General features: G+C 33.9%; 1 protein-coding gene and 1 long non-coding RNA gene across 3 annotated transcripts in view; one reads left to right on the forward strand and one right to left on the reverse strand.

The window, feature by feature from the left end:
- Window positions 1-18,366, reverse strand: part of LOC100369585 (cytosolic carboxypeptidase 1-like) — a 40,034-nt gene extending 21,668 nt beyond the window's left edge. For both annotated transcript variants that reach the window (XM_085507061.1, XM_085507060.1), the window contains exons 1-9: window positions 18,257-18,366; window positions 17,657-17,775; window positions 11,445-11,512; window positions 6,887-7,091; window positions 6,254-6,385; window positions 5,933-6,026; window positions 2,385-2,422; window positions 1,302-1,448; window positions 81-155 (exon numbers count right to left, since the gene is read on the reverse strand). In XM_085507061.1, the coding sequence (XP_085363187.1) occupies window positions 81-155; window positions 1,302-1,448; window positions 2,385-2,422; window positions 5,933-6,026; window positions 6,254-6,385; window positions 6,887-7,091; window positions 11,445-11,512; window positions 17,657-17,775; window positions 18,257-18,303 (925 nt within the window). In that variant the 5' untranslated portion in view covers window positions 18,304-18,366. The remainder of the gene's footprint in view (window positions 1-80; window positions 156-1,301; window positions 1,449-2,384; window positions 2,423-5,932; window positions 6,027-6,253; window positions 6,386-6,886; window positions 7,092-11,444; window positions 11,513-17,656; window positions 17,776-18,256) is intronic.
- Window positions 18,367-25,718: 7,352 nt separating this feature from the next.
- LOC146735076 (uncharacterized) lies at window positions 25,719-26,717 on the forward strand. Its single transcript, XR_014931321.1, has 2 exons — window positions 25,719-26,078; window positions 26,406-26,717. It is a non-coding gene; the product is annotated as an uncharacterized LOC146735076 (long non-coding RNA).
- The last annotated feature ends 318 nt before the right edge of the window (window positions 26,718-27,035 follow it).

Here is a 27,035-nt window from a genome sequence, read left to right on the forward strand (position 1 = left end):
GTGGGACCAAAGACAAGTCAAATCATTTGAGTTGTCTGGGACAAATGATCACACAATATTGATAGGACTCTCTCACTCACCTTCAGACATCTCTTGAGCTACTGCATATAGTATCCTAATTCCATCCGCCTCAGTAAATGCTTTTCGTCCAGATTCTAGAGAATTCAAATGAAATCAAAATGTCAGCAACAGTATATCTGATTACACAAATTAGTAAAAGATCATTTCTTGTTGTACCAATTTTTTCAATTAAATTTAATTCCAGTAAGGAACCAGAAATTCATTTCTAAAAGATGCAATTTTGCTCTGTGAAAATTATGCCCCGGAATTAATCAATCAAATTTTTAATTTTACAGAGCCTCTAGTTCAAAATCAAGGTTGAGGTTTTAACATGGACTGTTTGTTGTCAAATATATCATAGCCTATTGGGACTTTGCATGCTTAAAAGGCCAACTGCCTCTCTGATTAATTTGTTAATGATATTAAAAAAATAAAGCCAACATTCCTTAGATATCTAAAACTGCTCAACTTGGTAGGACAATATTTTTCTATTTGTAGCATAACATAGGTCTATCTATAGTCAAAATAAGTTGCATGTTTTGGGTTTATGTGTGCTTCTTTAGGGATGTGCTTCTAATAGAACAAATATGGTAGCCATCTTGTAACTTAAGTCATCAATCCTTAAAACGCAAATAGCACATAGAATTACTAATTTAATATTATCATCTTATAATACAGTTGCCTATCAAGCCACTCTAGAGATGACAAAAATGCACATTGCGCTCACAACTTGACAACACAGGGACTCGATTAAACTGACTTTGGGACAAAGCCCCTCAGTGTCCAAAGTAAATTTTAACACAGGATACATAAAGCATAGATCAATTTTTCAATTCCACTCGTATTGAAAACAAAATAAATATTATTATATCCTGTTAATGTTTAATTTTTCAGAGGTATAAGAGCTGAGCATTAAAAAGTCCAGGAGGGCAAATGGTAGAAAAACCGAGTGTCTTTTTCTTCCACTTAGTTTTTAGCATAATGTTCCTTCACCAGACAAAGGTGTCTAAATAATTCGTATTTTAATGATCCAGCAATCAATGCAATTTTTGGTTTATCTAACAAATAGGTTTTAATTTTTTTTTGTCACATTTCCAAATAGAATTTTTCTCTGCTAATTATCATGCAGATTTTTTTGGTCCCCCCCAAGTTTAAATGGTCAACCCCTGAAAGTGAGAGAATCAAATTGACAGTATTTACATACACAAGTATGAGAAAGCCAGATACAATTTGATACTTACTCAGAGTTGTGATGTTTCTAATCACAATAAGAATAGATTTACGAAGATTAAAATGTCTATTGCGTGAATCTGACCGATGCCAATCAAATGCCATCGTTAATAATATCGTCATACCACCTTGGCCAATGGCACGTGCAGAGTTACTTTCTGTGGTAGATAAAATAAAAAAGCGTCAATAAAATCTCTTAAATTCTATGAAATAAAAAAAGCTGAGTTCAGTGTCAGAATACAAGATAGTTTGCAAAGTGTCCTCCAATGGACAAAGGCAATTTTTAAAATTTAAAATAACAGCAGGAATAAACCTTGCTTGTTTGTAAGCAATAGAGCCAAGCTACCGGTACATGTTTTTGCTCCCCAAACATGATATAGAGATTCTGACAGGCAACTAAAAATAAGGTCAGCTGTACATATTTTTAGATTCAAATTTGGCATCAACATGGACAATGTCTAATAATAGAATAAAAATACCCATTGAATGTAAATGTTAAAATATTCAGTTTAAAACTGGAAACTCAATTTAGGACTCAAATCAAGAATAATATACAATTTTTATAGCCCAGCCAGATATTTGTCAGTTAGGGGAGAATATTTAAATATTTACCTCAGCCTAAGTAGTATAATATAATAATACAATAATGTTATATAAAGCCATGTTATTGATACAAGACATTTAAAATCATTTTCATAATAACAATTTGGATGCCATAGAGTCATGTTCTGCAGCTAACAGACCCATATACTGCCATAAATGTGTGGGATGAAATTTAAATGGCGTCCAATTTAATAACATTTACTTTTTCATTTGAGTGCATCTTGGCTAGAAAATGAAAATATGGAATTAAACAAAAAATAAGGGACTGACACTAGTTTTAAAATTTTGATAAAAATGTCATAGATTATGTCACAACACAAAATATTGATTGTCATAGCACAAATGACAATTCCACACATAGTACTCATAACAGAGATATTTCACAGACAACCTGCCCATCATGTCATGCTAACACACATCGAGAACAAAAAGACAACACGGCTGGTTACACAGCTGACATGACAACATGTAATTAATAACACAATACTTACTTGATTTTACTAACTGAGCCAACGTGTCCAAGGCAATTCTAAAATCACAAAAATGGACAAATTGCTTAATTAATATTATTTAATATTTTGTCTTGCTTTTTTCAATGGGGTCAAAAAACACTCTTTACTAGTAGGTGCCTTTCATAATTTGAAATCCAAATAAATATTTTATTTTTAATAGCCTACCTCCACGTATACAAATGATATTATATGATGATGCAGTCTATTTTAATCCAGCATCAAATGTAACTGTATTAAAAATTCCCCATACTAGTTCCAAAATGAGTATAGTGACAATCACATAATATATTAAAATATGTAATTATATGTTCAGAACATAAACAATTGTAAATTTAAATAAATGGGCACATGTACTATAAACAAGCAGCCTGTCGGCTGAGATAGCTCCGCTGTTAGCAATGCACATGGCAATTAAAGAACAGAAGATATCATTAGAAAATGAACAAATCTGAGAGAGGTCCACATGTAGTACCTATATGTATAATATATCAAAGCAATTGGACTTGCGGTTTTCAACAAGAAGTCGAAAATATCACTTTTTACCAAAAATTACAAAAATATTCACCGAAATTAGAGAATTAAAGATATCATTACAAAATGAACAAATCTGAGAGAGGGTCACATGTAGTACCTATATATGTAATATCAAAGCAATTGGACTTGCGGTTTTCAACAAGAAGTCGAAAATATCACTTTTTACCAAAAATTACAAAAATATTCACCGAAATTAGAGAATTAAAGATATCATTACAAAATGAACAAATCTGAGAGAGGGTCACATGTAGTACCTATATATGTAATATCAAAGCAATTGGACTTGCGGTTTTCAACAAGAAGTCAAAAATATCACTTTTTACCAAAAATTACAAAAATATTCACCAAAATTAGAGAATTAAAGATATCATTACAAAATGAACAAATCTGAGAGAGGGTCACATGTAGTACCTATATATGTAATATCAAAGCAATTGGACTTGCGGTTTTCAACAAGAAGTCGAAAATATCACTTTTTACCAAAAATGACAAAAATATTCACCAAAATTAGAGAATTAAAGATATCATTACAAAATGAACAAATCTGAGAGAGGTCCACATGTAGTACCTATATATGTAATATCAAAGCAATTGGACTTGCGGTTTTCAACAAGAAGTCAAAAATATCACTTTTTACCAAAAATGACAAAAATATTCACCAAAATTAGAGAATTAAAGATATCATTACAAAATGAACAAATCTGAGAGAGGGTCACATGTAGTACCTATATATGTAATATCAAAGCAATTGGACTTGCGGTTTTCAACAAGAAGTCGAAAATATCACTTTTTACCAAAAATTACAAAAATATTCACCAAAATTAGAGAATTAAAGATATCATTACAAAATGAACAAATCTGAGAGAGGTCCACATGTAGTACTTATATATGTAATATCAAAGCAATTGGACTTGCGGTTTTCAACAAGAAGTCGAAAATATCACTTTTTACCAAAAATGACAAAAATATTCACCAAAATTAGAGAATTAAAGATATCATTACAAAATGAACAAATCTGAGAGAGGTCCACATGTAGTACCTATATATGTAATATCAAAGCAATTGCACTTGCGGTTTTCAACAAGAAGTCGAAAATATCACTTTTTACTAAAAATGACAAAAATATTCACCAAAATTAGAGAATTAAAGATATCATCATGAAATGAACAAATCTGAGAGAGGTCCACATGTAGTACCTATATATGTAATATCAAAGCAATTGCACTTGCGGTTTTCAACAAGAAGTCGAAAATATCACTTTTTACTAAAAATGACAAAAATATTCACCAAAATTAGAGAATTGAAGATATCAACATGAAATGAACAAATCTAAGAGAGGTCTACCCAAGGTACATATACACCAAGTATCAAAGCATTCAGGCTTGTAGTTTTCAAGAAGAAGTCGAAAAAGTAAAACATTGACACGGACGACGACGACGGACAATCACTCATATGATAAGCTCCGCTCGACAAAGTCGACAGCGGAGCTAATAAATGGGCACATGTACTATAAATAAAGGAAATAGATGTACTATTATTAAAACTATCCTCTATTCAAAATTAAAAAAAAAAAATTTGGCCTTGATAATGTTAACGAAAATATACTAATACTGTATATATTTACTGTATTTTCATTTATATTTTTTTAATCAACTCCAATTTTGTTAAAATAAAAGAGACCTAGCCAGGAACTAGTTATGTTAATAATGTTTGTCATTGTCATACATCACGTAAGTATGTGAGGCCCAAGCATGTTGGTCAAAGGTTGTTTGGGGACACATGATCTCTTCAGACAGGTTGTGGACCACACCCATCCGATCATAAATCATTTCTAATTTTAGTTTTTTGATGTAATTCTATAAAGTTGTGTAAGGAAATCTGATTTGATATTATGCCAACTCTATCAGCATAATCCCTGATGGTTAATATCACGATAACATTTCTTTCTTTTAAGCTGCATTTTTTATAGATGTTTTCCATTTTTTTTTAAATCTATATAATCCTGGAAAAAAATTGTCAACACACGACCTTTTCATTTTGCAAGTAAGTTATGAATAGTTCAACTAGCGGTAATATTTTACTGAATCCAGTGAATTTATAAAAATATGAAATCAGGCTGTTGTTTTTCTTAGTCAACTAATATGCACATTTATTACATAATATTGAGAAAAATTATCGATATTTTAATACATTTGAAATACAAATACTGTATTTTTTTAATGAGCAAGTTGAACCAGATTTTGGCTAAAACAATTATATTTTCCTCTAGTAATTCAACCACCTGGCAGAAAATGTCACATTCAAATGCTATCAATCCATCTTGGCGTTTTTTTCTTAATTACATGTACTAAGAAATAAAACGTTCCATGTTTTGTTTCCACTTGAAACTTCATTAACATCTTTATTTCTACAATCGTGTGACTAAAACCCAGTGTATTTATTTATCACACCAATCAACAGGCAAAGAGCACCAATTACACATCTTGAATGAGAGTAAGTTTCAGACATCCCGCAGTAAACCACAACTTGTTGAAACAAGAATGCTCCCATTTTTTTTTTTAAACAAATACAAAGACAGGAAACAGTAGACCGAACCAACAGTTTTACGTTCTTTCCCACTTGACGTCATATTCCCAACCCCGAAAGCTGTGAGCCTGGCAAGTAGACAGTATTTTTTTATTTCTAGACTGGTGAGTGGGAAGCCAAAGACATAAGTCAAATCAGCAATATGGGTGAACACGCTAACCATTACCGGTAAACTACACATCATATGAAATTCACCAACCAAAAAAAAATAATTTGTTCACTCAGTCACCTCTGATGATCAAATAAATGAAAGGATTACAGTACATGAGAAACTTAAGATTATGTCTGAAGTACAATAACAAATTCATTATTACTAATGACTTAATTAAATTTGCTAATTTTGATATTCTTTTAAAACACATAGTTTACCAGAAGATGAACAAGTAAACCACTATTCCTTTACTCACTTGACTATGTTGAGATGTTTACGACCACAGACTGCAAGGATTTTGAACATTGCACTCACAGCACCAGATTTTCCTAGACATGATGAGTTGACAGCTAGGAGGAAAGAAATTATTATTATTCTTAAGTACATCACTCATAATCTTCAACGTAAGACTTTTTCAGATTTACTATATACCGACATGCATCAAAATACTACCCTAAATTTTTTTTTTTAGTTTCCAGACACAATTTAAGTTTTTCAGAGGGACATTTTTAGTGACAAATCTAACTGGTATATGGTGTGGTATATCTTAAAGTGACGGTTGTTGTGTAATTCTTACCATTCATAGAGTAGATCTTAAGTACTTGAATAGCCGGAAGGAGTACTTTAAAATTATTAGTATGCGCTCTAACCAACCCCAGTGTAATAGGCAAAGCACCACTTAATCTGGCTTTCACACCAAATTTCCGATCTAGAAAAAAAATATTAAAAGGTTACTACTATTACATGCGCTACCTACTGTAAAATCTGTAATAGAAGCCGTAGCTCTTATTGAAATGGTACAATGCAACAGAGGGGATGCAGCTTCTATTAGAGCATACATAAATATGAGAAATGGGGAATTTTCGGTTCTCAATTGTACTAAAAAAGGATAAGTGTGGCATCCTTTAGGGATGCGGTTTTACCGTAATAGAGAAAAACATGATGCAAGTTGGCAAGTGCAGTTTTCATACAGTCAAAATCAGAAAAATCTGATATACAAATAAAATGACATACGACTCAAAAAACAGTTTGTCGAGAACTGAATTCTCACACAGCTTTGTAACATTTACAGCGAGATCGAGCTGAGAAATATAAAAGCACTGGAAATATGAAAGAACTGGGAGCCGTGTGCATGACAGATAATCTATTGGAGATGTATTTGTTATAGAGCAAAAGTGAATACTAGGAATCAGTATAAAAGATGAATTACCTTTGACACCAATTTTAGCCAGTACTGAATGCAGCACCACTATGAGTTCATCGCACACTGGCTGCTCTCGATTAGCCGTTATCAGTGCAGAAAGAATAACCTGGGTAGCTCCACGAGAAACAAACGTTGAGGATCGTTTCCCAGTCAGTAAGAGGTCCAATAAAGTGTATGTTATATTCAGGGAGATTTGACTGTCCATGGAACTCTGAAAATAACAAAACATCACATTGTTACATGTATATATGAATCACTGAAAACAAAATTCAGTGAAAATACTTTTTTTGCTATATTTCACTTTAAACTCATCAAAAATTAGTGAATTAAAATTAATACAAAACAGCCAAAATGTCTTTTCCGCGGAATTTAATTCAACTAAAAACAAGCAGCCGATCGGCTGAGATAGCTCCGCTGTTAGCAATGCACATTTCAATTAAAGAACTGAAGACATCATTAGAAAATGAACAAAATGAATAGTATCAAAGCAATTGAACTATTGATTTTTAACAAGAAGTCGAAAATATCACTTTTTACCAAAAATGACAAAAATATTCACCAAAATTAGAGAATTGAAGATATCATCACGAAATGAACAAATCTGAGAGAGGTCCACATGTAGTACCTATATATGTAGTATCAAAGCAATTGGACTTGTGGTTTTTAACAAGAAGTCGAAAATATCACTTTTTACCAAAAATGACAAAAATATTCACCAAAATTAGAGAATTAAAGATATCATTACAAAATGAACAAATCTGAGAGAGGTCCACATGTAGTACCTATATATGTAATATCAAAGTAATTGCACTTGCGGTTTTTAACAAGAAGTCGAAAATATCACTTTTTACCAAAAATGACAAAAATATTCACCAAAATTAGAGAATTGAAGATATCATCACAAAATGAATAAATCTGAGAAAGGTCCACGTGTAGTACCTATATATGTAATATCAAAGCAATTGAACTATTGATTTTTAACAAGAAGTCGAAAATATCACTTTTTACCAAAAATGACAAAAATATTCACCAAAATCAGAGAATTGAAGATATCATCACGAAATGAACAAATCTGAGAGAGGTCCACATGTAGTACCTATATATGTAGTATCAAAGCAATTGGACTTGTGGTTTTTAACAAGAAGTCGAAAATATCACTTTTTACCAAAAATGACAAAAATATTCACCAAAATTAGAGAATTAAAGATATCATTACAAAATGAACAAATCTGAGAGAGGTCCACATGTAGTACCTATATATGTAATATCAAAGTAATTGCACTTGCGGTTTTTAACAAGAAGTCAAAAATATCACTTTTTACCAAAAATGACAAAAATATTCACCAAAATTAGAGAATTGAAGATATCAACATGAAATGAACAAACCTAAGAGAGGTCTACCCAAGGTACATATACACCAAGTATCAAAACATTCAGGCTTGTAGTTTTCAAGAAGAAGTCGAAAAAGTAAAACATTGACACGGACGACGACGACGGACAATCACTCATATGATAAGCTCCGCTCGACAAAGTCGACAGTGGAGCTAAAAAATGCTGAGAATGCAGGCTTCTTTGCAATAACAGGTTTCCAGTCATGAAGTTGTATTCACATGCACCCCTCCAGAATACCTTAGTGCCCTTTCTTTATACTGTCAATGAGCATACCAGTAAGGCATTTTTAAAAGATTTAGTTTTGAAATTGGGTGCCTTCATAATGTATATGTACATATTCAAGCCTTGTATATGTACTTACATGTAGGAAAATACATTAGGCACAATGTTCACTGGATTTTCAGTGCACATGAATAAACAAATCAACTTCACCGAGCAAGCATGATAATTCAATCAGTGAAAGCAGACTTGACTCTGCAGTTGAACCGTTCTGACAGCAGTTTGGTACATGTATAATTTAGTTTAATAGACCCAAAAATAAATTGTCAATATTTATCTGTACTGAAACATTGATATCAAATCATGACGGTGTTGCTCTAAAACATGCCTACGAACATGTTGCAGTAAAACATGTCACTTCAAGATGTTTTACTACTATGTAATGTGTTCTGTTTTTTTTGGGTGTTGCTGGGTAATCAGTGTATGAAATAAATAAAATAAAATGAAATAAATATCTACTCGGAAGCAACATGACTGTCAATCTCCAGAACTGCAAATGCACTTGAAATCATGTCAAGAGTAAACTCTTAGCAACGCAAAGCTTTTTCGTAATCAATCATTTATCAAGTACTCCAATCTTTCAAACTAAAATTTTAATAAAATAACACATGTGGCTTTTAAAAGGCCTATTAAAAGATCTGAAGACAAACAACAAAAAGTCAAATTCCTCAAATCATAATGTGATTTCATCCTCCACTGTTGGTTTCTGATGGCGTAATATGAATGAAAATATCATTGCATCAATCTTCTTTTTGTATGTTTAGGACATGTTTTCCACATGCACAAAATTAAATAGAGGATGAAAATTTTAACACACTATATTTTTTTTTAAAATGTGAATTATAGAGTTGAATTTTCATCAGCTTCATGCAATATATTATAGAGATTTAATTTTGAAACACTTCATTGTGAAAAAACAAAGTTTGATAAAATCCAACATACACGCAAATTTGCAATGGGATTCTCACCAAACTCAGCAATCATTTTATCCAAGATTCACACGATATAGTATTCACTTGGCGTAAATATATACATGTATGATCCGATAATTTTTTCTAAAAATATCACATGTTTCAGTGTGTTAATGGAGTGCTCAAAACCAATTACATATCACTTAACACGTTTTCTCACGATCGTAAACAAATTAGAGAAACAGTCGGTCACCATTAGCAATAACCTCTAGGAGTGCCTTAGATTCACATTTTATATTTAATAATAGTTAAAGAAGGCAATTTACAGTGTCTAATCACGTAACAGTTGAATATTTTACGTTTTCTAAATTATTCACTAAGACGACCTACTAATTGGTGTTATTCTGATTTATAATTCAGATTTAGAGAGACTTTTTAAGAGCGCAGTATTTAAAATCTGTCAAGTGTCATTAGTATACAAAAGAAATATTAATTAATAAATTTGTCTTTCTTTACTGCGAATCAAATGTCGGTAAAAATGTAATATGTATGTAATATTTATCATGGAAATGAAAATAGCTAACATGTTGTGTATAGTAACTTTAATGTAAATGTCCGGTTAGAAAGGTAAATGGTCTGAGTTTGGAGCAGATCAAACCCTATCAAATTAAAACATTTCACATAAAACATTAAAACATTTCTTAGGGTAATTGATATTTGATATTTGCAGGAATGTAGAATTATTGTTATTAAACTCATGTAATATATCAATAACCAATTTGAGAAATGTCAAAATTAACTTGTACTTTAAAACAATTGAAACAGGAATTTATTCTAAGGCATCAAGAGTTTTTGATACTGTAAAAGGGTTAATTATTCGCTGGGTTTTATTTTAGCTTATTTCGCTGACTGGAAAATTAGTCATTTTACAGTAAAACGTAATTTCTTAGATTTGTTTTCCCTTGATTATGGTGTGGGCAATAAGAGTGGTAAATTATAATTTATAATTATTTATGCATTTAAAATACATTTTCTTATCAAATATCTGTGTGATCAATGACATCTCCTGACTATTCACTGAATGCAAGTGTTAACATAAGGTGTATTTTGCCACAGAAACCATACTCCATATTTGGCATATACATGTACATAAATGTAGGCTAGGTGGCAATCATAATGACAATCTAACACTATCTCGATGTCAACCTGACAAAGTGAATACCTTGATGAATGAATCTAAACCTGTGGTTCAAGGCCTCCATCCCAATTGATTCTGTGGCATACTCCACAAGCTACAGGCCATTCCTATTTGGTGTTCAATATCAGGTAAATTCTGGAGCTCACAACCACAAGCCTAAAGCAATGAAATAATTTCTTGTCTATGTCTAATGATACTTCAGTGTTTTAAACAATACACTGCTAAACCATGCTTATTTTTAGAACATTTCATGACAGCATTAAACTTTTGAAAGATTCAATTCAACTGTTTTGTGAGTACTGCTATTCAGGCTGGGGGGGGGGGGGGGAGGCATGTGAACTCAAAGGCAACCTTCTTGTTAACCTAAATACAACATTCCATGTACATGTACCATAACAAAAATTTTCAACAGCAGAATTAAATATAAATTTCATGTGAAGCTGCTTCTTTGAGTTTCCACAAGCTGCTACCGAGTTGCTTTCAAAGTCGAAAACAAGTTGATCGACAGGGAAGAAATTCTATTGAATGTAAGAGCAGCAGAGCTTGAACTTTCATATGCTGAATATACCGAGGACAGGACAGAAACTTCTAAATATGCATAACATTGAAATCATAAATAACACATCTCCAAATCAAAGGGACATGTACGTCCTTGAAGACCTGGGAAAAGGTCAAGTTTACAATCACATATTATTTTGTAATATAAATCTGAAATTCCAAGAATACTTGGTAGAATGTACTAAAGTTAGTTTCAATTTCACACATTTAACACAAAAATGCTTACCTCCAGACTACAGAGAAGTATTTCCAGCCCACCACTACTTTTAGACATAACATCTTTACGAATTTTATCTATTGAGAGAAAGAAGTAATTAGCTATTATTATTATACATCTGACAAGGTTTAAGATAATCATACCATCAATAAACATGGAGGACACATCAAGTCACACACAAACGGGATTCAGGAAAAAAATCAAATTAAGCATGTTGAAAAAACAAAACAAAATCATCTATCAACATGACTGAGATCAATGTTACAGTCATTACAAACAATACTGTGAGGGGAAAATGTTCAAACAATTCAGGAATTGATCCTAACTTTATACTCAAGTAATAAACATTGCATTGATTTTGTAGCATTGTCGAGATGGCATAGACTTTGTGTCACCGAAATGGACCATTGCATGCTCATATCACAGTGTCCATAGTGAAACATGTGATTCTAAAATGTCATCATCATTATCATCATCATCATCATTATCACACGCAGCCCTGCACACAGCATATCAAGTTTTACAAGACTGTTCTTGGTTTTCCATTCCCATCAACTCGACCCGTTGTTGACCCCATCGTAATTAAACATTCTACCCCTTTCTGTTAAAATTTCAGAAAAGACATTCCTCAATATAGCATCAGTCACTGCCATGAAAATAATTCTATAATTACACTGGAACTATTCTTACTTCTGAATAGTAGCATAATTAACATTTAAATAATATCCGAGTGATCAAATCTCTTGTGATGCTGACAGATTTCAGGACCTCTACTAAAATCCTGATTTCATTGTTCGGATTTAGTCTTAGTGTTCTATTCAAACGACAGTAAAAACTGCAATATTTACAAATAGAATAACACACCAATTACAGAAGAGTAAGAACATATGAAATACAAATGATTTTCTGTATATTAAAGTCACCAGGACCAAACTGTTTGCAGGGAATGAAAGGAAGGTAACAAAAGTCCATGCACCATATGCACTCTATCAGTGGGAATGGTGTGAAAGGTAGGGGTGGGGCTGGGGGTGGGGGTGGGGGTGGGGGTTTTGGCTGTCAATCTCATGGGAAGAAAAATAAATGTACAGAAGTTCAAACTGTACAACTTTCCCACATATAGTATTTCCTCTATTAGTAGCACATTTTTATTGTTTTATTTTGAAAGCACTAAATTCAAATATTTCACTTTCATATATTGACAACTCTTTAGTTTGTATTCACATATGTGATTCTTAGTAAATACGGTATGTGGAGATGGAATATGAATCACACGTTGGTAAACAAATTTACACATCTTTGCATTACCTAATAAATCATCATCATAGATTTCTTCTGATGTCACAAGATGAAAAACAAAACAATCATTACTACATGTAGGTATATTTGTGGCTACATTGCATTGATTATGGTACATGTACATTTTTGTATCACAGATCCAGTCAGTAGCACTTATGCCACCACTACTCTCATAAATAAAATATGATTATTTTTGGAGGCCGCAGAATTGTTTGAAGAAAAATTTGAAGTCGTATATTTTGTTTTGCGCTGTTCAATTATTAGGGGCTTTAAGTCAGCGGTAACTCAACTGTAGAAAAAAACAAGTGTGAAACAAATCAAAGATATACTCAAAGATGCACTTCAAAATATGTTATTTTTGCTTGGAATTTATTGTCTTTAATTTCGCTAAATGGGATGAGTCAGTTTAAATAAAATCCAGCAAATATATCTTTTTTCCTATATTTTATATCCAACTTTCAGTGAAAATATTTTCAGCTAAAATACAGTATTTTACAGTAACTAGTTTAAATTTATTCTTTTTGAAAAAAAGAAGCATCAGAGCAGATTGATAGTATTTAACAATGTATAATTTTGACCAAAAATCAGGTGGTCAACTACTAGAAAGATTACAGTAGTTATACCACTCTTGGTCATGTGACCCATTGGCCTGGCCATGATGTGTTTATTTCTGTAATTTCAAACTCCACAAAAAGATAGCCAAGCTGAGTTTGAACCATGGCATTGCTATTGAGAGTCAATGCCTATAACCTCCAGTCTATGAGAGATTCGGTTAACGATAGCTGTACAAATGATTAGGTCACGAGACGAGTATGAACAAATGGCAAGTACATGTATGACAAAGCACTGAATAGACCATTGTGTTTATGCAAATGAATACTGTTCCACAGACATTAACGAAGCCGAGTAAATTGCTTCCATCATTTTGTGGTGGTACAATCACAAGTCAAAACTCGTTTCAGTATAACACCTACACATCACAAGCATTATTTTTTGCTTTTACAAAGTTTCACTATTTGCTCATGTGCTCACACCATCTCTGAAATTCCCTAGATCTCGTGAACTGTAATTACAGATTATTTAAATTTATTGTTCCTAAAATAGAATACAGTTTTATAAATAAGATAGAGGTACAGTATCAATGCATTTGTGACATATGTGCGTGTTTTAGTAATAAAAATATTTTAATATTTTCTATTTTTGTTGCTGAGATAAATATTGTCTATGCTACAGGCAAAAGAACAAGTATAAGACCCTTAATCAGTCAAAAACTCCTTGTACTCAATATTGAATATCATTTTTTCAATGAAACTTGTTCAGTGACCCCTATGTTTTTAATCTTTTTACCACCAGTTCCCTCTTTTCATCACAAATTTAGAAAATAGTCTCATTTATAGTCTGCACTTTCCTTCAGAAGACCAGAACCAAAATTGCCAAATTTGTTTTTAGTAAAAACTGAAAATTGACTCAAATTTCATCTGTTGGCTTCAAAATTAGGGTTCATTTCCAGAAATTTTGAAGAATATTAAACAAAAAGCGTAGAAAAAAAATGGGCAAGATAGCTTGGTTATGGAAAGGGTTAAATATTTTTTTACTTTTATTTATTTGTTAATTTTGCACAAATGGTCATAATTTTCCATTGGTTACAGAACAAGTATGAAAAAAAAAGGCACAGGTTTATTTTGCAAAATGTGACTAGAATTGATTGCCATTCAAAGGGTTAAAAACTAGAAATACTGTTTTGCATATTTATAAAATAAATTAATTCATGATAAACCTGTGAAAATAAATTCTATATGGCAATCCAATTTGACAAGTGCAGTGAAAAATAAAGTAATCTTCTGTTGACAGTAGATATTGTACACAAGCAATCATTGTATTGGCATACTAATCACCGAGAATGTGAATTTAATTAGAAAAATATCACTCTAGTAGGACATCATAAAAGCTGACCTTCCAGTTCTATGTTGCAAGCTTTCTCATAATTGGATGATATCGTACATAAAGTACACTGCCCTATTCTTTAAAAACTAATTGGTTTGATCGAGTTCAATCTGTATTTCTATTATATTTGCTCCATAAGAAGTACATCTTGGCTCAAGGCACATGAATTCAATCTAGTTGTTTTGGAAGTCCAGGAAGCTCATACTTCTGGAAGTGATAGCAAGCTGAAATTTTTGTTGTAGCAACACTGGCATACTGGCTACCAATATCACTTATACAAACTATAGCACTTCTTTCGATGTTCAGCGATATTTACCAGAACATGGCAAAATTTTTTAACTTCAATTTCTTATTGGCCATTATACAGCAGTTTGGGTTTTTTAAAAATTAAAATGGGACCAAGAAATCGATTTTCTGTGATTTTTCAGCAGTTTTTTAAGTTGTTTTTTTTAAATATTTTAACCAAATTTTTCAGACATTTCAATCATTCCTGATGCCAAAAGTAGTCTAATTTAAGTTTTATCGAAGTCAAGAGTATGACGTTTATATTGTGACTAGCGTGAATCGGTAAGCTTCGTTTCAACAGTGAGCTGTAATCATCGTAAAAAGTGTTAAATTAATCTGCAAATGCTCAGTTTATCTTTTGAAAACAACTAATGTTTTGATTTAAAAAAATAATGCTGTTTTCCCATCAAAATCCAAGCCAAAAGATCGTACTACAACATCGGCTAATCTCTTCCACGTTGTGTTCAATAACATTAACATATTTAAATGAGCTATTATAATTTGAACACGTTGGCATTATCCATCATTTTGATTGGTTAATTAGCGATTTGACCTATCAGGTCAAAGCACACCGTCCCAGGTCAACTCGTGCAAAACATGGCGGATATCCTACAGCTTCGAGCGTTTATAATATGCGACTTGAATCATTTCGCTTACAACGAAACTGAATGAAGTTGAATTTTATCTGCATTTCATAACAATCCAACGAATTTATTTTTTGTACATTATTAGTCACAAAAAAATGTCATTAAAATGGTTAAAAATCAATTTATCAGCTGCAATGCGCTAAAATCTTCTATATTTGGTCACATGTAGCAGTAGTCATCTTGTATTCAAGAAAAAACCCTTTACTTTTTTTTTTCTTCTTTTGGAGGTCTCACCAAACTGAAATTTTTGTTGTATCGGTAGTATCATTGACATATGTGCAACCCATATTACAAATGACAACTACATTTGTATCGTACGTCACATGACGTTGTTGGGCTTTAATTACTTTGCCGAAATTGGCATCATTATGAATTTCCTAACGGATTAGCGTATAACTTTTGCACAGTGCATGGGTGTATGGACATACATGTACATATACCCTCTTTTTTGACAAATCGGTGAAACAGTGCTGTATTAACAAAAGATAAAAAAAAAAAAAACCTTTAAAATTTTTTTCATCTCGGAACCACACGCTCAATTGATCTTGAATTAAATTTGTAACACCTGTGTACCAATTGAATTCACTACTGAGAAGCTTAATGAAAATGGTCATGTGGTTTGGCAAACTGAAAAGAGGTCCATTTAGGAGATGCAAGAATTTCAGTATTTAGAATGTATATGGGAACTAAATAAGATAAAAACATTATTCAGATGGTTTGTTGAAAATCTTGGATTTAAAAAAAAAAGGCATAAACAAATCAACATTGTTCATTGGACCCCCTGCGATGCCAAATCTTCCATGGATAACATTAACAAATTGACAAGAGGAAGTTAATTAATTAATCTGTCATATATATCCCAGTGCACAGCAGCTGTTACGAGAAACGAAAGTCCACAATGGAAAAAAGCAGTAAAATAAAATACACAAAGTTCTATTTTTATAATATTTGAAGCATGTTTGTAAGTATAATTGTCATAACTGTTTAAGATATACGACTTCTGGTACTTACGACGAATGTATACGTCAATAAAGACTAGTTTATTAATTATTCATAATAGTTCAACGACTCAATCTAGACAGAAATTACAGTCCGTTATTTAAAATAAAAATATAGGGTAATTGAGACAATTCTAAATCAATGTGATTACCTCGCAAATGTAAAAAAGTTACATGTTTTAGTAAAAAAATTAACAAGTTCAAGAAGTTTATTGACATGATCTAATAAACTGAATACAGTACACCATAATGGCAACAAAAAAACACTGAATCACAATGGATTGCATAATTATTACAAAAAATTATAAATCTGACCAAAAATTACACTCCTTCTGAACTGTAGCAGAATGTGGGGCGAATACAAAGATGTTCAAGTCAAATATTTGTCATTGCAATAGTGACAGTGGCATTTGGAGTGTAACAACATTCAACAACTGTCAATACGGAAGAGTACCGGACCGGTACTGTAAACTGCTTTCAATTACAAGGAAATATATTTTTGCAAGTTCGGGAACATTCACAAAATTTTGATGAAAAGAACATTTCCTTTGGATCCTTAATTAAGATAGGTTGGGGGAGGGGTCACAGCGACTTTTACAAGCAAATTTCCCCCACGAATGCTCTTAATTGATCAAATCGCTAAAATAATCGGCTTACATATTTTTTGCACTGCATGAAGACACTAAATTAAAATGAATTTGGCTAGTACGCTGTGAAATGAATTGAGATAACAAAGATATGGTAATGTTAGGAGGTATTGTGGTTATAATACAGAAGGGCGTTTTACTTTGTCAACACAAGAAAAATATTGAATTGCCAGGGACCACTTATATAAATACATACAACTAAATAAAAAGAATTCAATGCCCAATGCAGTGAGTGATTTAAAATGGAAGGCCCATTAGTCAGATTAGGGCCGTAGATTATTTGGTAAATAACTTGAACAAATAGAATAACTCCACATGACAAACTCAAATACTATTCAAGTCGCAAATTTGTTTTCAGATTAATTGTGAAATAGGAAGAAGCTACATGTAGCAGAGCAACTTACCTTGGCCACTGACGAGTTGCTGTAGCCTGGATGTTACATAGCGAAGCTGTTCAACTTCTTCAGCATTTGAAGAACCGCTCAGACGATCTAAACTTTGAAGCAGAGTTCCTAACCGTGACCTGAAATAGAAAAAGAAATCCACAGATGTAACAATCTGCTGCACATACCAGAATTGTTTTGAACGTCAAGGTCAATGGTATGATGATTATGATATACAGCGCCTTCAGCTATATCTAATTTTACATTGGTTGTTACTGTGAAATAGGACCCCATGTTGAATATTGAGATAAAGCAAAAATGCATTGAAAATTTTGTATCAAGGTTATGATATGAAGTAAATTAAGCTATATTTTTAAAGGGTTTGAAGTCAAGTACTGCCATAAAGTGTTTTACAGAGTCACAACCACAAAGGAGACTTTGAGAAGACAGGTATAACAGTTTTATGAGATCACACGGACCACAGTGGTAAATATACACCACCTCAATAATGGCACAGTAATCTCATTTCAACATTGAATAGTAACGCACAGAGTGGACAAATACCACGACAATTAACAGAAAATCAATGCTACGAATGATCATTAGAATGACAAGCCTAACCGAGAGTCTTCCAGATCGTCAAATGTAGCAGTACTGCCAGTAGCCATGATCAGTAGACAGACACGCGCAGCAGTAACACTGCTGCCACCACCAATATGTGTACACCGGAGTGTCAATAACAGTCACAGATTTACATATCCTGCTGGTCATTGCGACCTTTGACACTATGGGAGAAACCATTGTTGTTCCGGGGTAGGCCCAGGGTTTGGAGCAGAGGGAAGTGTAACTATGGCAACACCATGCATTTTTTACACGATGTCTGGCATTCGTAGCAGAGATGTTTTCACGGAGCTGGATTACAACAAAAAGTTGTGTCAGAGGGAGATAATTTCAATTTGTGTAATCATCGATGTGACCTGATTACTAATGACACTAAATGAACCACATTTGCCAGTTGTCCTTAGTCCCTACATAACATCATCAGAACAGCGTATCATTGAACCCTTTATTTTTAAAACATGTAAATTTCGCTACTTGCGAGTGTCAGAGGACAGGTATCGGATTTCAATTTTGCAACATTCTTTGGTAACGTAAAGCAAGACGGTATCACCTGAGACACAGGTTAACACTCAGGGTTAATTATTCATGCTAAGTGCTTGCAAGATGGCATTGTTACATACCAATGAACTTTATCATGTCGTCCTAATTAGGAAATTAGGTTACACACATGTCAAATCTGTCAAATTTCAGTTGCTATTTTATCCAACTTTGCAATGCACTGGCATACTTTATACATTTTTATTGATATGCGAAAATTTTGAGCAATCATTTTTGTGACGTAATTTGAATATTTAAATTAAACGCTACAAAGAAGAAAAAGTCAGCATAATGAATACCAACTTAATCAGGAATATTTAAAAACACCATTATACATGTATGTAAGTACAAGTACACAACCTGACATTCAATATTTTCCTGTGATACATTTTGTTGAAATACATTTGTACCAATAAAATAAACAGATTGTTTGTACATATGCTAGTAGTTAAAAAAGAAAATCTAGTATCTAATGATGACATCACTTGCAATGTAAACTTTCTTTTTTTTTTTTTTTATATAATAAAACAGTCTGAGTCCATATTTATCACCATTTACAAAATAAACCTGCAATTTCTACTCTTGTAAAGAAAAATGAAATAATGTCAACTTGGTTTAAATTTAACAAAGAAATTATTGTTATTTGGCAGGAAAAATTTAAAGGGCTAAGCAGGGAGCTATTAAAGGTGATATCTTCATTATTAACGTACGTGTATGTGGTAAGCAAGACACACCATGAGAGCATTGGATTCCAATAGACCCTCGAGAAAAGCTCTAGTTATTAAAGCCAAGAAGGGCTCTGCATAACTACCCAATCCTTTTTTCAATAATACTCTCAGCATGCAAACATTTATATACATGATAATCCAACACCATTGCAGCGTTAACTTCCCCTTTTAAGCTCAAAGAGGTATGCTAATATTAATATTGCATGACCACTTCACCGAGTGTATAGTTATTATCTGAAAGTAAAACTTACATTCATATACACACAGTGGGAATAAAGGTGTACTAATAATTCAATGCTATATATACATGTAAATATAATAGTGAGAATAAGAAAAAATCTACTAACAAAGTACAGGATATTAAAAGTAATGGTTGGTCCTGGGATATTATAATAAACATCTCATGAGAGGAAATATGAAGAGGTTCATGGCAGCTTAACAAAATCATTGATTACCGGTGCATTACATTTTTTAAGGGGCATCTTAGTTTAGCATTCAGAGAGAACTAATGTTCAATATCGTGTGAGAATATCAACAATGGCGCACAGATTTATCATTATGCATATGATTCTTAGCCAGCCAGTTAAGAAGATTTAGATTTTGAGAAAATACTGTACAACATTAATTGATAGTTTTCTCTTTAAAGATTATGAGCCAAATTAGGATTGTGTTGAATTGAATTTACTGTAAATATTTTCAGTGCTATCAACTATTGTGATATGATAATTTGACAGCATCCATGGGGCGATATTTTGTAATAGTCACTTTGGCTTGCTGTCTCAAAATAATGAAATGAAATATTCACAAAATTCAATAGTTTCTCTGACTCACAAAATTTTTCTGAAATTTGCTTCATGAAAAAGAAAATTGTTTACCATAATTTTTACATATAATTCAGATGTATTATGTTAAAATGATCTCAGACAAGTTTTCAATTGAGTTTTATATATAAAGAGGAATCATGAATATATTTTTGACAATTAAAATTTACAGCCAGTCATTTTTTTAGACTGATTTGTAAAACATTATCATAGTCTGTAGATTATGCCGCTTTTTTATGAATTTGAGCTGTACGAAATTATACAAAAATTAACTATTTTGTCACTGGTCATCTCTATACATTCTATAGCTTCACTCGGATTATAGAACAACGACACACCTGATCATACGAGTATTATGAGTATGTGAGAATTACAAGAAATATTTGAAGAGTGATAGGGGATTGCAAACCACGTACATCAGAGCATAGGGGGAAAAATAAATCAAATGGAAAGAAGCTGATTGATGGCAACATTGAAACATGCAACAAATTTGGTCCACATTTTCCACAATTTCAGACAATTCATATAATCCCTAAGCTCCAATAAAGCTTTAGGAATGACCTCAGAGTGCAACATTAAAGATATTGACAAAGTAAAATTGACATGACTTAGTTTACAATTTCAAACAGGAAATATTCTACTTCAGTCAGTTTAGTAATACATGTATATCTGCCCTGTCAGCAATAATGACAACTTCAAAACTGACAAAATGATGAGATTTCTAATAGCTGTTAGTCAGATTGACACCTAGAGTGACAATCAGTACAGGAAATGAGAGCAGTCAAGTAGTCACTTCAGGTCATGTGGAGGATAACTATGATTATCTAGTCTGATAAATGATGAATTCTTTCATAAATGACAAAGTAGATCTAATCACCATAGCGATGGATGTTACAATGCTACATGTAATCATGACATCACTCATGAAGACCATAAGTGATGCTATTATTCTGTTATTAAAAGATAGTTTTGATCATTCATTTTTCATCATACATCGAAGTAATTTTGTTTTTGGCTTACAAACTAAAGAAACAATGTACAATTTTTTAGAGGTTTTAACATATACAATACATACTGTAAAGGGGGTAATTATTCACTGGGTTTTAATTTAGCTTATTTCGCTGACTGGAAAATGCGCTAAATTAAAACCCAGTGAATATGTAAAATTTAGCATAGAACACATTATCTGAATGATAAAACCGTGAATTTAAAACCCACTGAATATGCCTAAAATGGTAAATCAGTGAAATTTAAACGCAGTGAAAATTAGTCATTTTACAGTATACATATAGCTGTTCTTTCTAAGCAGTATAATAGTAATGTTATTATTTGATGCGAGTATGCCCGACCACACATGTTTACGTCAAACCACACACATTTTTTTGTTTGGTAATATTATGACCATACTTTCTATCAGAAGCATATCTTCTATAGAAGTCTACATATAAATCAAAAATTACATTTACAATGTATTCTATACAGGATCAATCAAATTCAGTTTTGTGTGACACACCTCTGTCACTTGCATAAACACGTCATACTCAGAGCAAAATTGATATGTAAGAAAGACATTCCAAAACTGAGCAAATTCAACAGATAAATAAAAACTTGCATTTTTGTTTCTTCAATTCCTATATGCATGTAGCAGTGTTCAACAAACTTTCAACAAAGAGGGCGCTATTGCACACTTTCCTTTTCTAAGCCTTGCAGGAAGCAAATCCAGGGGAAAATTGAAGTTACTTGAGTCAATAATCCATTCAATTACGGGTGAAAGACGGCATTAGGAAGTACTTTTTACCTGCAAGTCCAACAATACAAATTGCAGTGTTGTCAAAAATAGACCAGATATTGGAAAATCAATACATCTTGTATTTATGCACTATGTAAATCAACAAATGCCTTTTCTCATATATATTACCAGAGTTTATTGATTATGAAATACCATTCATATCTTATACTTCTTTACAAAAATAAGACAAAATATTTGGTATCAACATTAAATTGATTATTTAATATACACAATTATTCATATAAATCAATATTTTGTTGAATATGCAAGATGGCCTTACAGTTTTAAGGATCTTTTTTTTTTTATTCGCAATCTATTAAAATTTTGCAGACTAATTTATGACAGCAAAATGGACAGCAATTTTTTCTCAGTCAACAATAAAACATACTGTTGCAAGTTTGTTTCCTTTTTTTTCAATCATTTCTCCTGTTACTTATTAATTTGTTCAGGTCATCAACCCCACTGTTCATAAAAAAGGAGTTGCATATAAAATGCACACACAATGAGGTGGGTGTGAGGGGAGTGCTGGGTTTATGTGTGTGTAATTCTCAAAAACCCACCAAATTAATAATGCAGTATAACTTTATTTACTATCCTTCCTTGAACATTAACACTTTTTTTTGGGGGGGGGGGAGTTGTAAAAGTCTACAACTTTTCTCGGTGGAGGATCGAGTGGTCAAAATTCTGAGATCCATAGCGTTCCATACTTGCACTCAGAGGGGTATATCTAGGATAATTATCCGATAATATGCCATGTTACACTCCACTGTAATTGTAACATGACAAAAGCTATTTCACGTACTTGTCATGCTGGATATAACTTATTGTGTCTCGGCAAGATGAAATCTACTTCTGAAAACGAAACATCTAATATAGAGAATTTCACGCACTAATACTGAACATGAATGTGCAGGGTTATATGCAAGGTCCATCAATAAGAGGTGATTGTTCCACGGGACAAAAAAAAAGCAGAGACAAAGTTATATTTTATACACAGACTTTGTATAGTGCTATTCAAAGTCTTGGGTCTACAATGGCAAATACAACCTACAGAAAGTATACTGCATAGTTTTTCATACCACAGATACGTGTCAGTGTGCTACGACCAGTCGTGTTCAATGTCAAATTCTGAATGACTCTTTTTGTTGACCTGTGAAAGACACCTTTTTTTTTATTCTTCACAATCTGTTTGTTGCATTCAGATTATTCACTGTATGGTTCCAATATTGACATAAGGGAGAAAAGTTGAAACTGTACCAAATAACTCGGGACAATAACGGTTTTCCCCGCAACAACACTGAACAAAGGTTGATAAAAAACAATAAGCCAAATGAGTGGAGTAGTATGTAATGTATACTGTATACTCCAATCACAGTTCAACATACAAGTTTTAGAGGTTATTAGGGAAGGACATAAACTAAGCACCAAGTTTTACACTATAAATAAGATTTGCATAATAATATGGCCAATTTGTCATTCATTCGTTTCCAAGCAACAAAGTCATGAACTCCAGTTGTGTTATTAACTCTTCTGGCGGAATTTCCACTAAGCTTTAGATAAAGTTTCGTCTGCAATAGCCCAAAAGATACACATAAATAAACTTAAATCGTTACCATTGCCTTGCAGCGTGGCGTTTTGAAGTATTTGTTATATAAATTTGTTTGTCAGTTAAATTGAAAATTTTAATTTAAAGGCCTTTAAAATATTGGGTATTAATATTAAGTAAACAATCTGTCAAAATGCAGCTGAGTGTTTAGTCTAGGAGTGAAATCTGTATGCCACATGTAAAGAATATTCATCCATGCTTTAGTTCTGAGTTCAGTACAATCCAGACAAATGGCTAATGAAATATCGGACACACTACCATGCTCTTTGCTTACTACATTTTAGCTAATCCAAATACTTATTATTTGTGTAAGCATCACCTACTGTTAATATTTGCTCAATGTAATGTAAGATGGGTATTAGTAAAGGGTAAACCCTGGGACTGCAGGTGGTTTTGGTATAGGGTAAACCCTGGGACTGCAGGTGGTTTTGGTATAGGGTAAACCCTGGGACTGCAGGTGGTTTTGGTATAGGGTAAACCCTGGTACTGCAGGTGGTTTTGGTATAGGGTAAACCCTGGGACTGCAGGTGGTTTTGGTATAGGGTAAACCCTGGGACTGCAGGTGGTTTTGGTATAGGGTAAACCCTGGGACTGCAGGTGGTTTTGGTATAGGGTAAACCCTGGGACTGCAGGTAATATTGGTATGCAGGGCAAACCCTGGGAATGCAGGTGGTTTTGGTATAGGGTAAACCCTGGGACTGCAGGTGGTATTAGTAAAGGGTAAACCCTAGGACTGCAGGTGGTTTTGGTATAGGGTAAACCCTAGGACTGCAGGTGGTTTTGGTATAGGGTAAACCCTAGGACTGCAGGTAGTTTTGGTATAGGGTAAACCCTGGGACTGCAGGTGGTTTTGGTATAGGGTAAACCCTGGGACTGCAGGTAATATTGGTATAGGGTAAACCCTGGGACTGCAAGTGATATTGGTATAGGGTAAACCCTGGGACTGCAGGTAATATTGGTATAGAGTAAACCCTGGAACTGCAAGTGATATTGGTATAGGGTAAACCCTGGGACTGCAGGTAATATTGGTATGCAGGGCAAACCCTGGGACTGCAGATGGTATTGGCTGAGGTGAACCCTGGGACTGCAGGTGATATTGGTATAGAGTAAACCCTGGGACTGCAAGTGATATTGGTAAAGGGTAAACCCTGGGACTGCAGGTTGTTTTGGTATAGGGTAAACCTTGGGACTGCAGGTGATATTGGTATAGGGCAAACCCTGGGACTGCAGGTGATATTGGTATAGGGTAAACCCTGGGACTGCAGGTGATATTGGTATGTAGGGCAAACCCTGGGACTGCAGATGGTATTGGCTGAGGTGAACCCTGGGACTGCAGGTGGTATTGGCCGACGTGAACCTTGGAACTGCAGGTGGTATTGGCTAAGGTGAACCCTGGGACTGCAGGTGGTATTGGCCCAGGTGAACCCTGGGACTGCAGGTGGTATTGGCCGAGGTGAACCCTGGGACTGAAGGTGGTATTGGCTGGGGTGAACCCTGTGACTGCAGGTGGTATTGGCTGAGGTAAACCTTGGAACTGCAGGTGGTATTGGCTGACGTGAACCCTGGGACTGCAGGAAGTATTGGCTGACATCAACCCTGGGACTGCAGATGGTATTGGCTGAGGTGAACCCTGGGACTGAAGGTGGTATTGACTGAGGTGAACCCTGGGACTGCAGGTGGTATTGACTGAGGTGAACCCTGGGACTGCAGGTGGTATTGACTGAGGTGAACCCTGGGACTGCAGGTGGTATTGACTGAGGTGAACCCTGGGACTGCAGGTGGTATTGCAGTGTTCTCCCCAAAGCGTTTTAGCGTAGCGGGGCCGCTACTCCATTATTTATGCCGCTACTCTGAGAGATTGCCCGCTACTCTGTGGCATTTCCTGTTACTCTTTGTTTTAGCTTGTTAATACACGTGCGAATCTGTTAGTCAGCGTCATCAGCGTCCGGTACTGTGAGCCAAATCAGGTGTGAATGGAAACATGTCAATGATTACGCAAAGACAATGGACTAATACAGCTTCGTACTTCGACAATAAACACTTTCGCCCTATTTAATTGGGGTAATAGCGAGTATTTTCTCAGTAGCATATTTGGCTGGAAGAAGCAACGATGTCAAACAGCAGAAATATTACGTTGTGGTTCCGCGTAGAACGCCCTGCTGGGCCCCTGGTTGCGAGCGATAAACCCACCAGCAACGCGGTCACCGGTACCCCTGTCGGCAGTGGTACTAAACGTGTCCAAGATGATGTTACAACGAAAAGTGCAAAAAAATAAACTCTAGATTTGATGCACAATGGACAACAAAATATACGTGGCTGAGAGAAACATCCGATGGCAAAGGTAAAAAAAGTATTTATTTGTAGCGTTTTACTTGGAAGCGAGTTTTGACCTAGTTTAGTAAATTTTTGTATGGCTTCATTTTTTGCCGATCGTCGAAACATTTTTTTGGAAACGACCTTCTTTCTGGAAGTTCAAAAATTGTTGGCTACGATTTATCAAAGTAACTAATACTAGTATTGTGTTTTGAAATAGTTGGGTAAAGTTTATCGTGGCAATTTTTAGGTTTAGCGACTTTTCAAAATGGCGGCAATTTGTTTATTTTCGTGTTGATCGTGACGATATTTTTTAAATACAAGTATTGATTCGCTCCTATTTCTTATCTTTTAGAAATGCTGTGACACATATGTGGAAAATTCAACTTAAAAACATCCAGAAATAGTTCTTTGGTATGGAATTCTATGCCATGTATAACTATTATGAAATATGCTATCGATAAACACGCACACTCGGAGATGCACAAGAAGGCCATGTCATTTAATAGAAGTGGGAAGCAAAGAAAATCACGGCGTTCTCAAAAGCTGCAGATCACTGGGCTTCCATGAAAGTCCGAAAAATCAACATTACATAGAAATCACACAGCAGCAGATTCATTTAATCTTCTACATAAATTTGTTAAAAAATAAAGACACATTTTCATCCATGCAAGCCTGTCATTATTGTTTTCTTTATCTTCAGACAAATGCTAATGATATGTAAATTATATGCAAATTAGCCGCCACTCTGATACATTTTTCTGGGGAGAACACTGGTATTGGCTGAGGTGAACCCTGGGACTGCAGGTGGTATTGGCAGAGGTGAACCCTGGGACTGCAGGTGGTATTGACTGAGGTGAACCCTGGGACTGTAGGTGGTATTGGCTGAGGTGAACCCTGGGACTGCAGGTGGTATTGGCAGAGGTGAACCCTGGGACTGCAGGTGGTATTGGCTGAGGTGAACCCTGGGACTGCAGGTGGTATT

This window comes from Saccoglossus kowalevskii, chromosome 13, assembly GCF_978046115.1.
Source record: "Saccoglossus kowalevskii chromosome 13, keSacKowa6.1, whole genome shotgun sequence".
Classification (NCBI taxonomy): Eukaryota; Metazoa; Hemichordata; class Enteropneusta; family Harrimaniidae; genus Saccoglossus; species Saccoglossus kowalevskii.